This window comes from Carcharhinus amblyrhynchos, chromosome 33, assembly GCF_965287045.1.
Source record: "Carcharhinus amblyrhynchos chromosome 33, sCarAmb.v2.hapA, whole genome shotgun sequence".
In the NCBI taxonomy this organism is placed as follows: domain Eukaryota; kingdom Metazoa; phylum Chordata; class Chondrichthyes; order Carcharhiniformes; family Carcharhinidae; genus Carcharhinus; species Carcharhinus amblyrhynchos.
Genome location: NC_137356.1, coordinates 1,657,316 through 1,672,118, shown reverse-complemented (window position 1 = coordinate 1,672,118; position 14,803 = coordinate 1,657,316). Strand labels below are relative to the sequence as shown.

At 47.7% G+C, this 14,803-nt stretch overlaps 1 protein-coding gene across 1 annotated transcript; it reads left to right on the top strand.

The window, feature by feature from the left end:
• The first annotated feature begins 218 nt into the window (after positions 1-218).
• On the top strand, positions 219-14,082 carry gtf2f1 (general transcription factor IIF, polypeptide 1). Its single transcript, XM_080216618.1, has 14 exons — positions 219-304; positions 1,898-1,961; positions 4,982-5,028; positions 6,869-6,941; positions 7,349-7,542; positions 7,663-7,833; positions 8,834-9,036; positions 9,600-9,753; positions 9,886-9,947; positions 10,278-10,406; positions 11,767-11,840; positions 11,943-12,078; positions 12,808-12,934; positions 13,149-14,082. Exons 2-14 carry the CDS (start codon positions 1,950-1,952, stop codon positions 13,357-13,359), a joined length of 1,593 nt encoding a protein of 530 aa, XP_080072744.1. The 5' UTR covers positions 219-304; positions 1,898-1,949; the 3' UTR covers positions 13,360-14,082.
• Positions 14,083-14,803: the final 721 nt, after the last annotated feature.

The following is a 14,803-nucleotide window of genomic DNA, read 5'->3' as shown; positions in this document are numbered from 1 at the left end:
CTAACAAATCTCAGATATTTTTTAAAAAGCTGGAAATAGTCAAAAGACCGAATTGCCACAGGATATTATCTTCCCCCACGGGTGCTGTCTGGCTCGCTGGGTATTGCCTGGATTTTGTTGAGAGTTTTTAGGTTTGATGATCTTTGAAGTCACTGAAATGTGGCAACTATAGAACGGGTGCACCGGAACTGTGTGGGGCAGACCAGCTTCCGGAGGGACGGGATTGCTGGTCGGACCGGTTTCCGGCGGGACGAGATTGTGCGCTGGGCCGGTTTCCGGTGGGATCGGTGTGGTGAAGGCGCTGGTTTGTGTCGGTTTCTCTTGCTGTGGTGTTATTAACGCGGTTTCTGGGCGGATTAATGGGTGATTTATTGATCGGGAGCCTTCGATTCTCCCGCAGCTTCCCGGACATTTTCATTTAGCATTGAGCCGAGTGCGCATGCTCACTGAGGACATCATGTCTGGGTCCCTGAAACCCCCCAAAAACTTCAAAAATATCCCCAAAATCCCAAAACACCCCCAAACATCCCCCTCCCCAAAACACCCCTTTCCCCATCTCCCCAAAACACCCCTTTCCCCATCTCCCCAAAACACCCCTTTCCCCATCTCCCCAAAATACCCCCCTCCCTAAACCATCTCCCCAAAATACCCCACTGCCCAAAACATCTTCCCAAAACACATCACTCCCCAAAATATATCACTTACTCCCCAAAATATCCGACTCCCCAAAACATCTACCCCTCAGAAAAACTCAAATAAAGCCTTCAGTATTGCAACCTTCCAAAAATCTCAACGTAGCTCCAAAAATAAACCTGAAAACGCCAAAATCCCCACAAAATGATTTAACCTCCCCACTCGATCCATGACCCCTAAACTACCCCCCCCCCCCCCGCACTCTCTGTTACCCTCAAACCCTCACTGTTGCCTGCTGTTGGCCTATGAACTGCTTCTGGACATTAACAATGGGAGCTTGGGCTGTATCAGACTACATTTACACATGGAGTTTATGCTTGTATTTAATTAAGTTTCCTGGATCTTTTTACTCCATTTATAAAGCGCCAGACCTCATGGACTATATTAATTGCTTTGTTGACCTGTCCTACCACCTTTGAAGATTTGTATTTTAATCTCCCCACCCCTATCAGTGTCTCTGTTCCTGCACACTCTTGAAACAGTGCAGTTTCGCTTCTATTGTCTCACTGTCCTTGCCTGTCTGAAATATATTAGTTTACTGAGTAGAATTTCATCAGCTATGACTACCCGTTCCTCCAGCCTGTACAATGCCCTCTTTAAAAGCCTTTAGTATTATAGTTGTTCAGCCCATGGAGCTTGCACCAACAAAAATCCCACCCAGGCCCTAACCCTGTCACCTCAAATATTTATCCTGCTAATCTCCCTGAAACTGGAGTCAATTTAGCATAGCAAATCAACCTAATCCACACATCTTTAGACTATGATGAAACTGGAGCACACGGAGGAAACCCACGCAGACACAGGGAGAATGTGAAAACTCCACCCAAGACAGTGTCCCAAGCTGGAAATCAAACCCAGGTCCCTGGCACTGTGAGGCCATGATGTGGAGATGTTGGCATTAGACTGGAGTGGACACAGTAAGAAGTCTCACAATGATCACCTGATGAAGGAGCAGCACTCTGAAAGCCCATGATTCCAAACAATGTTGGACTTGAACTTGGTATTGTGAGACCTCTTGCTGTGAGGCAGCTGCTGAGCACTGTGCCACTGCGTCTTCTTGTTTATTACATTTCCATGTTTTGTGTCACTGTAAATTTCAAAGTTGTGCCGTTACCCAAGTCCGAATTCTTATCCTGGGGTGAGAGATGCAGGATGAATGTGAAGGATGTTATGGACTGTTCATCTTATTTCATTCCTATTACAGAATCTAAATCAGATTAAATCAGAAGTTGAAAACTGTCCAAATACTCACAATTATGGCAAATCTGGTAAGTGAGCTGGTTACCAAAATGGGGTGGGAGGGTAGTTTGGAATAGTTTGTGAAGAATTGTGTGGCGGTGTCTGATGTGCGGCTGAACTGTGGAAAGATTGTATAGCAATTGTATCAGTCCTCAGCCTGTAGGATCCTGGCACAGACGGAGGCCATTTACCCATCATCTCTTGTGTTGGCTCTTTCTTTGATTTATTATTGTCACATGTATTAACGTACAGTAAAAAGTATATACTATACAGACAAAGCATACTGTTCATAGAGAAGGAAACGAGAGAGTGCAGAATGTAGTGTTACAGTCAAAGCTAGGGCGTAGAGAAAGATCAACTTAATGCAAGGTAGGTCTATTCAAAAGTCCGACAGCAGCAGGGAAGAAGCTGTTCTTGAGTCGGTTGGTACGTGACTTTCAACTTTTGTATCTTTTTACCGATGAAAGAGGTGGAAGAGAGAATGTCTGGGGCATGTGGGGTCCTTAATTATGCTGGCTGCTTTGCCGAGGCAGCAGGAAGTGTAGACAGAGTCAGTGGATGGGAGGCTGGTTTGTGTGATGGATTGGGCTAGACTCACAACTTTTTGTAGTTCCTTGCAGTCTTGGGCAGAGCAGGAGCCCATTCCAAACTGTGATACAACCAGAAAGAATGCTTTCTATGATGCATCTGTAAAAGTTGGTGAGAGTCATAGCAGACGTACCAAATTTCCTTAGTCTTCTGAGAAAGTAGAGGCCTTGATGGGTTTTCTTAACAATAGTGTCAGCATGGGGGGACCAGAACAGGATGTTGGTGATCTAGACACCTAAAAACTTGAAGCTCTTGACTTTTTCTACTTTTTGTCCCCAATGATGTAGACAGGGGCATGTTCTCCTTTACGCTTCCTGAAGTCAAAAAAGTTTCAAAGAACAAATCTAATTACTCCCAGTCTGCAAATGTTTCCTTTTTATGTTTTTATCCAATTTTCTTCCGAATTTTCTTTAAAATTCCTTCGTGGGACGCGGGTGTTGCTGGCTGGCCAGCATTTATTGCCCATCCTTGGTTGCCTTGGAAGGGCAGTTGAGAGTCAGCCACATTGCTGTGGTTCTGGAGTCACACGTAGGCCAGACCGGGTAAGGATGGCAGATTTTCTTCCCTAAAGGACGTTAGTGAACCAGATGGATTTTTCTGACAGTGGGTCATCAGTAGATTCTAATTCCAAATACTTTTATTGAATTCTAATTCCACCATCTGCTGTGACAGGATTCAAACCCGGGTCCCCAGAACATTAGCTGAGTTTTTGGATTAATAGTCTAGTGATAATGCCACTAAGCCGTTGCCTCCCCTGCACTGTGATGATACCTGTATCCAACACTCTTCAGGCAATGCATTCTAGATCACAACAACCTGCAGCATTTAAAAAGACAAATCTTCTCATCTCCCTGCTCTATCTTTCTCCAAACATCTTAAATCTGTATCCCTTCTATCACTAGACATGACTTCTTATTTGTCATGTCAAAACTGCCAATAATTTGAACATCTTTAAAAGATTTCCACTATATGGAGAATAATCTGAGCTTCTCTTGTTTCTCCACATTCCTTTATTTTTGGATCCTCTGTAGTAATTACCTTTAAAGTGTTTCTAAAAGCAAAATACCTCGGATGCTGGAAATCTGAAGTGCAAACAGAAAATGCTGGAAAATCTCAGCAGGTCTGGCAGTAGCTGTGGAGAGAGAACGTTTTGAGTCTATAGCATCCCTCTTCAGAGTTCTGAAGAAGAGACATGTTAGACTTGAAATGTTAACTTTATTTCTCCCTCCACAGAAGCTGCCAGACCTGCTGAGATTTTCCAGCATTTCCTGTTTTCACTTCTAAAGAGGCTGACCCTGGCTAGCGTTCAGCCGCAGTGTCTCCCAGTAAGTGTACACTGGCAGATGCTGAAGAACAGGATATGTAATCCAGGCTCGCTGTTGAATAAGCTAAGAACGATGTGAGGCTGCAGCTCGTGTGCTCCCTTCAGTAACTGGAAGCCATACTGAGCAACGTGAATGCTTTCGTCCAAATGTTCCTGAGCAATTTTAACCTATTTAAAAACAACCCCTCAGCCCTGTTGCTCCATTCACCGCATAGTTTAGTTTTTGCAGCAATTACCAAACTATAAAATTTATAATATCAAAGTCATTTGATCAAAGATACATAATTCTGAGGTCACGTACCAACCAACTCAAGAACACCGTCTTCCCTTCTGAATGAGCTTATCTTGCATTAAGATGATCTTTCTCTACACCCTAGCTATGACTGTAACACTACATTTGCACCCTCTCCTTTTCTTTATGAAGGATATATTTTGTCTGTGTAGCGTGCAACAAACAATACTTTTCACTGTATGTTAATACATGTGACAATAATAAATCAAATCATTTGAACCTTTCTTGAGCTGTGAACAGTATAACCACTCAGACATTCCCAAGGGGCAGAAAAGCTATGATTGTTAGAGGGTAAAAGCTGCTTGATTCTACATTAACGAAGTTTGATGGAAAGAGTAAGACCATTTGACTATTTGTAGTCCCTTCTCTTCTGCTTCTCTTTGCCCTGGGATCAGCCCTGTCTGCGCAGCTGGTGCAGTGCAGATATGTTTGTGGTGGAGTGTACAGGGAATGTTGAGGGTGTAATATGGAGAGAGAGAGAGAGTGATAGAATCGAAATGCTCAACTCATTTAAAAGGGAGCTGGATCCGAAGTGCTGGAACCTGCACGGTTACGGACCAGGTGTTGGAATGTGAGATTTAACTGAGCAGCTAGTGTCTTAACACTCTTGTTTTTTGGCCAGCAAAGACTCGATGGGCTGAATGGCCTTTTTCTGCACTATATCTTTTCTGTAGTTGTGAGATCTCTGGCTCTCTCTAATCGGGACTTTCAGAGCACGAGGCAATTATTGTTGTCTTGCAGCCAGTCAGCAGTTGAAAGATGTTATTATAATTACAGTGGCACTAGCTGAGATTGTGGTTCATTGCAAGATCCACACTGACCACGTTGCTGTTTTCTTTCAACAGGGTTCAAGCAGCCAAGCAGTGACCGAGTACACAGTCCGCGTCCCCAAGTAAGAGACCCTCTGATCGTTACTGCCAACAGTTGGTAAAAATAGCAGAACAGTTTGGGATTCGCTGGTAAACGGTCTGTCCCAAATCAGTAAGCTGCTTTTGCTCAGTTGCAGCTGATGGTCTCGTTCTGTCTTTGAATGCACGTGGCATTCCTAACAAAACAGATCAATTAACAGCACAAGTACGGTAAATCTAAGGAAAGGTGGAGGCTCTGTTAATCAGGGTGATGTTGCTAAAGGCAATTATCAGGACATGAAAACAGCTGATGAAATTCAGGTGGGAAAGTAGGTAAAGGAATAGGTCAGCAGAGAGAGGCAGAGTTTTAAGGAGATATTTCGGTAAAGGCACACAGAAGATAGGATCAGGAGGAGGCCATTTGGCCCTTTGAGCCCGCTCTGCCATTCATTACAGTTATAGCTGATCATCCAACTTAATAGTCTAATCCTGTTTTCTCCCCTTAACCTTGATCTCATTCGTCCCAAGTGCTATATCCAGCTACCTCTTGAATACATTCAATGTTTTGACATCAACTATTTCCTGTGGTAATGAATTCCACAAGTTCACCACTTTTTTGTTGAAGAAATGTCTCCTCATCTCCATCCTAAATGGTCTACCCTGAATCCTCAGACTGTGACCCCTAGTTCTGGACTCCCCCACCATCGGGAACATCCTCCCTGCATCAACCCTGTCTAGTCCTATTAGAATTTTATAAGTCTCTATGAGATCCTTCTTCATTCATCTGAACATCAGCGAAAACAGTCCTAACCTGGTCAATCTCTCCTCATACATCAGTCCCAGAATCAGCCTGCTAAACCTTCACTGCACTCCCTCGAGAGCAAAAACATCCTTCCTCAGAAAAGGAGACCAAAACTGCTCACAATACTCTAGGTGTGGTCTCACCAAGGCCCTGTATAATTGCAACAACACATCCCTGCTTCTGTACTCGAAACCTCTCGCAATGAAGGCCAACATACCATTTGCCTTCTTTATCCCCTGCTGCACCTGCATGCTTACCTTCAGTGACTGGTGTACAAGGACACCCGGGTCCCTCTGCACACTCCCCTCTCCGAATTTTTCAGCCATTCAGGTAGTAATCTGACACCTTGTTTTTGCTTCTAAGGTGAATAACCTCACGTTTATCCAAATTATACAACATCTGCCATTGAGTTGTCCACTCACCCAATCTGTCCAGATCATTCTGAAAGATCTCTGCATCCTAGCCACAGTTCACCCTCCCACCCCACTTGGTGTCATCTGCAAACTTTGAGATGTTACGTTTTGTTCCCTCATCCAATAATATACATAGTGAATAGCTGGGGTCCCAGCGCTGATCCCTGTGGCACCCCACTCGTTACTGCCTGCCAATTTGAAAAGCACCTATTAATTCCTACTCTTTGTTTCTGCTCTGCTGACCAGTTTTCTTTCCATCTCAATACACTTCCCCCAATCCCATGCACTTTACATTTCAGTGAGAAAGAAAAACTCAAGCAGATTGGGGGTGTTGCATTTGGGGCGTGGGAGGATGCAGAGAAACTTACTATGGGAGGAGATATAGGTGGGGAATGTGGTGAGATGTGGGATGAGGGTGGGTGTGTTGGGGGGTTGTAGAGAGTTGGAGTCAGAATGTTGAGGTGGGAGCTGCACTGGGATGAGAGTGAGGGGGCTTGATAAGTGTGGGGTGAGAGGTCGGAGGGTGGAGTGAGAGGTCAGAGGGTGGTGTAAAGCTGGAGGATGTGGAAAAGGGGGCGCAGGGTGACTTGGCTGGGTGGGGTGTGTGGGAGGTGGGCAGGGTGGAGGTTAATGGGCTGATCATTAAACATAAAACGATTCTCTTCCCAGGAACAACACCAAGAAACACAACATCATGGCATTCAATGCTGCAGATAAAATCAACTTCTCCACGTGGACACAGGTAAGACCAGCAGGGCAGGGAGAGAGAGTGGCTCTGAACCCCAACAGGGTGAGAGAGAGAAAGTTGTGGTGGTGCCATAAGGAAGGGAGATGTAGGAAGAGAGAGTTGTGGAGCCACCACAGGGTGGGGGAGCCTCAGATGTGCCTGAGCTGCTCAGTGTTCCAACAGTTTCTATTATTCGCTCATGTGGACCGGAACAAAAACTCCATTTTTCTAAGAGGCAAGCAAAAAGCTTCACCCAACAGTGGATCTTATTCAAATCTATAAAATATATGTGTGTGTGTGTGTCGGTGTGTGCGTATGTCAGTGTCTGTGTGAGCGTGTCGGGGGATTGTTGATGCCTCTGACTCGTCATTTTCCCTGGCATTGTTGGAGACCGTTCTGTAAAATTCCTTATTTTCTCTGAGGCTAAAATGGAGCGTGATCTGAGCAATAAGAAGATTTACCAGGAAGAAGAGCAACCCATGTTTGGTGCTGGCAGTGAGTTTGGCAAAAAGCTGCGAGAGGAATCCCGCAAGAAGAAGTTTGGGATCGTCACCCGAGAGTTCAAAGCTGAAGACCAGCCCTGGCTGCTGAGAGTTAATGGGAAAGCTGGCCGCAAGTAAGTGACGTGCCGTCGACTTATTGATAAGCAGCTGGAAGCAGCCCCCCGTGCTCTCTCTCTCTCTCTTTCCCCCACCCACCCGGTCGGTTTAATGCTCCCTTTTTTCCCTCCTTCAAGGTTTAAAGGTCAGAGGAAAGGTGGGGTCACGGAAAATGCCTCCTACTACATCTTTACCCAGTGTCCAGACGGGGCATTCGAAGCATTTCCTGTGAACGCCTGGTACAACTTTGTCCCTGTAGCAAAACACAAGACGCTGACTGCAGAGGAGGCAGAGGAGGAGTGGGGAAGGTAATGACCGAGCGCACGTGGCCACGGGAATTCTGCTCCACCCCCCTCTCCTGCTGTTCATGCTCTGCCACTTAACTCTCACCTGCAGATGGACAGTGACGGAGCTGAGTAATCAACTTCACCTCAATCCTCATGCCATTGGGTTTTAAGAAACTTCTTCAAAGTTGATATGCTTTACCCGGCACTCCTCCCCCACTCCCCCCTGGGAATAAGCCTGTGATTACTTCACAGATAATTCCTTTCAAGGAATTTCCAATCAAATATAATAATAAAGACAGATTTGACTGTGGAAATGGGAGCCCCTTGTTCAATTATCCCACCTCTAAAAGTGAGCTGGTATTTAATAAAATCCAAGGTTTAGAATTAATGTTTGTTTTTGTAGGGCAGGGTCCTGGGGTTACAGTGTGGCAGAGAGCCCTGGCTTAGCTTTCCTGCCCCCAGGAGGCTAACTGAATATATGTAGCCCCTCAGCATCCCTGCTGGATTGTGTATGTCAGCACCACAGTGAGTGTCCAAACACTGGATAGCTGAGAGTGAAACCGGAGCTGTGTTTGACCACCATCTCACAGAGGGAACAAAGCCAGCTAGTTATACCTGTGGTTTACTTGATGTGGAGATGCCAGCGTTGGACTGGGTTGGGCACAGTAAAAAGTTCTCACAACAGGTTTAGTTAGAATCGCAAGCTTTCTGAGCACTGCTCCTTCATCAGGAGAGTGAGGGAACAGCGCTCTGAAAGCTCGTGCTACCAAATAAACCTGTTGGACTTTAACCTGGTGTTGTGGGGCTTCTTACTGCGTGGTTTACAGAACCGCAGTCCACAAGCACATCACCCCTTCTGTACCAGGAGCTGCCCTGAGAGATGTAAAGAAACAGTTTGCTTATTGTCGGTTGGCTTGACATTCTGTGATTTCAGTCCCTGCACCTTTTTGTTTCTCTCTCTCTCCCTCCCTCTCTCTCTCTCAAATACCTGGGAACCCTCACAACGGGCCCCATTGTTCAGACGTAACAAAGTGGTGAACCATTTCAGCATCATGCTGCAGAAGAGGCTGAAAGATCAGGACCGTGATGATGGAGACGAAGAGGAAGAGAAGCAAAAGAAAGGCAAGGAGAGAAAGAAGAAAGGGAGCGACCTCCGAATCCATGATCTGGAAGACGACCTGGAAATGAGCTCGGATGAGAATGATGAGGAAAGCGATGAGGACAGTGAGTGACCGGCAGATGCTGTGATGCTCCCAAAGCTGTCCCACCCAGTGCCCCTCCTCTCCAATCTCACCCCTGCCTCTCTGCCATGTCCCGCTCCCTGCTGTGTCCTGCCCTCCCCGACTGTGCCCTCCCCTCGCTGCTCCCCCTCCCGCCCCCGGGCTATGTCAAGGAAGGTAGAATGTCAACATCAGTTAAAAATGAACAGAGGAAACTCAGTAACTGTTTCCTGTCCCAGCCCTTGTCCGGTTGTAAGTGCACCATCTCCTGACATCATCCAGACAATCATCTTGTTTTCCCAGTCTGAGAGGGATTGGATTTGATGAGCCACAGTGTAAGCCTGTGTGTGGACAGCTCTCAGTGATGCCCACCTTTCACCCAGGATGTCCCCTCATTATCCCAAATAACTGCAAATCCTCTGGAAAATCAGTTGTCTGGAACTGAAGAAAATGCATCCAGTTTAGGGTGTGGGTCACTGCGCCTCCCAGAGAGGGTGGGCACTGGCCCCAGGCCTGAACTTTCCTGCAATCACGGATTTGTTTTGTAACTTGTTTTACTTTCTGCAGGAAGTGGGAAAAAAGACTCAAAGACCCCGACGAAAGGGAAAGCAGCAGCAAAGAAAAAGAAGAAGAAAGCTTCCGATGACGAGGCCTTTGAGGACAGTGATGATGGAGATTTTGAGGGGCAGGAGGTGGATTATATCTCCGATGATGAATCCAGGTATTTGCTGTGTCTTTACCTGCTTTGGGTGTGTTTATGATTCCTCTCCAGTTTCCACAGCAGTTCTGCTGGGACAGCTGATTCCATTGTGTGCTGTGTCTGATTGTAAATCCTCTTCTGTCTGATTTTCAGTGACAATAATGAAGAGGAGGCAGAGAAAGGAAAAGCTGATAAAGGCGAAGAGGGACCCAAAGGTATTTAGCCACTCTGTTTGTCTCTTCACCCTGATGCAGGGTCACCCTGACAGGGTCAGGATGGAGCTGGGTCCTGCAGGGGCAGTGGGGTGTGCGGGGAAGCAGGAGTGGTGTGTCTGGGTGCCTGGGAGAGGCAGATACGCAGTGTTTCAGCAGTATCTGAAACTTTGAAAACTGCCCTCTGCCTTCCCCCCCCCCCCCCCCCCTTTGCCCCCTCCTCCAGTCTGTTGCTGCCCTTTTCCCCACTCCCCCCTGCACTCCCCCACTTTCTCTCTCTCCAGTTGTGTAGGGGACGAGGGTTTTGAATTGTTCTGTCACGGTGTTTTTCAGGTATTGATGAGAGTGCTGCATCGGAGAGCAGTGAAGAGAGTGAAGAGGAGAAACCCAATGAAGAGAAAGATGAGGAGGAAGAGGAGAAGAAATCTGCAGCTCCTGAGAAGAGGGAAAAGAAGAAAAAAGGTGAGAATTGGAATTGCTTTTCCAGCTGCCGTTTCTCTCTGTCTCGTGTGACTCTTGGTGCTGTAGCTGTGGACACAAACAAACGATTGTACTCACAGTGTAACTGTCAGTCCCTTTGTAAAAATTCCCCAGCACCCACACAAATAAAGGACAAAGAAACCGGGTCTTTTCAGGTTCTGGGGGATAGGCTTTGTAAATTAAAGGATAAAGATGTTGCTCTGAAGCTCCCTGATGTGATGACGGGGCCACTGGTTCTGCAATGTCTGGAGGGTTTCAGCCATGGAGCCTTGGCATGGAGAGCATTATGGACCTGGATCAGTTCTTATCTCAGCTTTACAGGATCCAAATGCAGACATGTTACGCTCTGGCTACAGGTTGATAACTGCACGCAGTATTTCAGACAAGGTAGAGGAGAGTGAGTTAGAGAACCCTTCCTTCTCAGCTTATTGCCCATAATACACAGAGTTCAAAAACAATAGGTTTGAAACCTAACGCTCCCCAGTCTGGTGATTTACAATAAACCACCACCGGCGCACAGTGGCAGCCGTATGTACTATCTACAGGGGGCACTACAGGAACTCACTAATGTTCCTTAGGCAGCACCTTCCAAACCCATGACCACTACTGCCTAGAAGGACAGGAGCAGCAGATACCTGGGAACACCACCACCTATAAGATCCCCTCCAAATCACTCACCATCCTGACTTGGAAATAAATTGCCATTTCTTCACTGTCACTGGGTCAAAATTCTCAAACTTTCTCCCTAACAGCACTGTGGGTGTACCTACACTACCTGGACTGCAGCGGTTTAAGAAGGCAGCTCACCTTCTGAAGGAACCTGGCCTGGGCAATAAATATTTGCCTTGCCAGTGATGTGATGTCACGTCCCATAAAAGAATAAAAAGAAACCATCACCATTAAAATAGATTTTCCCAACAATTCAAAGGATTGCAGTTAAAACTAACTCTTCCCCCTCCGCGAAGGAAGCTGATCAGGTAGCTGAAATCATGTGACTTCCTCAGCATGCAGGTTGGCTGTCCAAAGTGAACTTGTAACCCTTTGTTTAAAAAGATCCAACTAATGCAATCACAAGATATGGGTTTTCCAACAATGCACAGATACAAGCACTGAAATGGAGAGAGGTGCGCAGAAGCGTAGTGAGAAGTAAGGAACAGGTTGTATGGGAACAGATACACTGGGTGTATTAGTCAGTGGGTAATGATCAGGAGGGGAGTTCCCCACACCAGCAGCACAGGACGTGAGCAATGTGTCTCAATTGTCAGGTGTTTCAGGGTGAGATGGGCTTTGAAGCTGAAGGTTTGGGAGCTGAGGTGTAATTTATTTGTTCTGTTCCACACAGACAGCAGTGATGAATCAGAATCTTCAGATGAGAGTGACATTGAGTCTGAAGCTGCCTCAGCCCTTTTCATGTTGGTGAGTTTCTCACATTCAGAATGCAGACCCCCCCCCGCCCCCCTCCCCCTAACAGGAGGTTGTGTCCTCTCTTTAACACTTTGTTTCTCTCTCTGTTCAAAGAAGAAGAAAACTCCTCCAAAGAAAGATTGGAAAGGATCAAACAACAGCTCCCGTGGGAACAGCCGGCCAGGCACCCCCACCCCACAGATCAGCACTTCGTCCACACTCAAAGCAGCTGCCAACAAACTGGAGCAAGGTGCAGAGAGTTCATCTGAGCCTAACACAGCCAGACTGCAGCAGAGGAGAGGGGGCTGAGAACCCTGGATAGGGAGAGGAGGGCAGGAGCCAGATCCCCTGGGACAGGGGCTGGGATGTTAGTCGAGGAACCCAGAATATGTGGCAAGGGGCGGGCTCTGGGGGCAGAGCAGTGTCCCAGGATGGAGAAGTTGGGGGGAGGGGGAGGGGGTGCAGGTGCAGAGATGAGTCCCCCAAGGTGGGGCCAGGGCTGTGCACCTGTTGGGGATGGGGGGCTGGGCTGGGTCCCAGGGTGGAAGATGGAGGGGGGATGGGGGGTTGGGTTGGCCTGGTTCCCAGGGAGGGGTGGGAGTGTCAGGAGTTGAAGAGGAAGTTCTGTGGAATTCTCTGCCCAATGAAGCAGTTGAGGCTATTGAATTTTTAAGGCAAGGATAGACATATTTTTGAACAGTAAAGGAATTGAGGGTTATGGTGGGTAAGTGGAGCTGAGTCCACAAAAAGATCAGCCATAATCTTACTGAACGGCGGAGCAGGCTCGAGGGACCAGATGGCCCCTAGTTCTTATGGAAGGGGGGCAGGGCTGGGTTAGGTCCTCAGGGAGGGGTGGGGGTGGCAGAGCAGGGTCCCCGGGGGATGTGCAGCCACACTGGGTAATTCAGGAGTTGACTGGATCCTGGCAGTGCTGGGAGCAGCAGAAAGGGAATAAGGTCTGTGTTTTGTTCATTCCCAGGGAAGCGGCAGGCTGGCTCTGCGGAAACTCCAGTGGCCAAGCGGCTGAAGATGGATGCCGGGGCACAGTCGGCATCGGGTAAATCCACACCACAGCCACAATCCGGAAAATCCACGCCCAGCAGCGGGTGAGTGCAGCAGTGCCAGCCGTGTGGTGGGGAGTTTAGGAAGGGCCGGGGTTGGGGGGGGGGAGGGTGGCGTTACCTGTGTGATGTAAGACAGATTGATGGATTAGGGTGGGGCTGGTTTATGGAGTCGGTGGATTGTTTTGGGGCAGTGTTCAGTGCTGTCAGTGAGTTGGTGCCTCGTGTTTAACCCTTTCCTCCCCACCCCCTGTTCCAGTGATATTCAACTAACGGAGGATGCTGTCCGACGATACCTCATCCGGAAACCCATGACCACCAAGGACCTGCTGAAGAAATTCCAAACCAAGAAAACGGGTCTGAGTAGTGAGCAGACGGTGAACGTACTGGCACAGATCCTGAAAAAGCTCAACCCTGAGCGTAAGATGATTAATGAGAAGATGCACTTCTTCCTGAAGGAGGGGATTTGAGAGGCGCCCAGTCTGTGTGTATGTAGCTTTTTGTTCTGTTCCTATGTGTATAGCGGGTGATCTCTCTGTCCTACTGTACAGGATGCTGATAGTTGTGCCCTGGACCCAGCACTTCCTTCCTCAGTGGCAGCCTGGGCTTCCATTCCAGCTGGGACCGGTAGCTGGAGGGGTGAAGGGTTTTATATTTGAGGTAGGTTTCACCCACAGCGCAGACTGACTGGTAAATCAAACCATGGTCATTCTCACTCGCGGGCAGGGGGGGCTGCTGAAATTCACATTGTGCGGCTGGTGCCTGGTATTGGGACTGCTCCACATTCCAGTAACTGCTTTGGGAAATCCCTCACCTCAGACAGACACCAACATCCTCAGCTCCACCGCGGCTGTCACTGAGAGTTTCACAGGGAGGGGGTGGCTGATCAGACTGAACCCAGCAGAGAGCTCCCTGCATAGAATGAGACTAAATAATCCACACACAGGCTCAGGAACAAGGTGCTTGACATCAAACACAACTGTTTACAAAGAGACCATGGGGTTAAAATGGGCAGTCAACTTTAAATGACAAAGCAACTGCCTTCTCTCCTCTCAGTGATGGTCAGAGAGTAGCTGTATGGAGAGAGGGCAGCGATTGGGAATAAACTACACACACCAGCCCCAGTGGATTGTTACAGAGCAGCCCAGGGGGTGGTGGCTGGTGGTGATTTGATTTGGGTTGGGTTGGGATTGGGGTGAAGTGGGGGGGGGGGGGGGGGGGGCGGTGGTGGAATCAGGGGAAGGCAGAACAGAAGAGGATTATTCCTGTTGCTGGAGTTAGCTGTGTAAAGACAGTGCTGTGAGTAAGATGGAGACTGTACGAGGTTATGTTATTTCCCAGTGCTGGTTCTTCAGGGTGTTCATTTTACTCACTGTATTAACTGTGTAATGTCCCACATGTAATGGTTAAGGCTGGACCTATTATCCAATAAAATGGCCAGTGGTTTTCATCCTGATTTGTTTCATCACTGCTATCAGTGGAGCTGAAATGGTAGTTGTGGACACAATGGGACAACCAGGGTGACTGGATCTTGGGGCAAAGGGCAAGAGGCTTTCGCTGGTAATGGTATCGAAATGACAATTAAATACAGCAGCCCTGAGCTAGAGATGGAGCAAAAACTGCCACAGTTCCTACTCTGATCAATGCCCAGTATTTACCATTGAAATATCTGAGTGCATATATGTCAGTCTGGGCATGCGCGCATCGGTCTGCGCATGCGCATGTTGGTCTGCGTGCGTGCACATTTCGGTCTGCGTGTGTGCATCCTCCTTTGAACCATAAACTAAAATCCCTACAGTGGAGAAAGAGACCATTCAGCCAATCAAGTCTGCAGCAACTCTTCGAAAGAGCATCTTACCCTGTCCCACCCCCCCCACTCTATCTCAGTAACTCCGTGCGTTTACCATGGCCAAT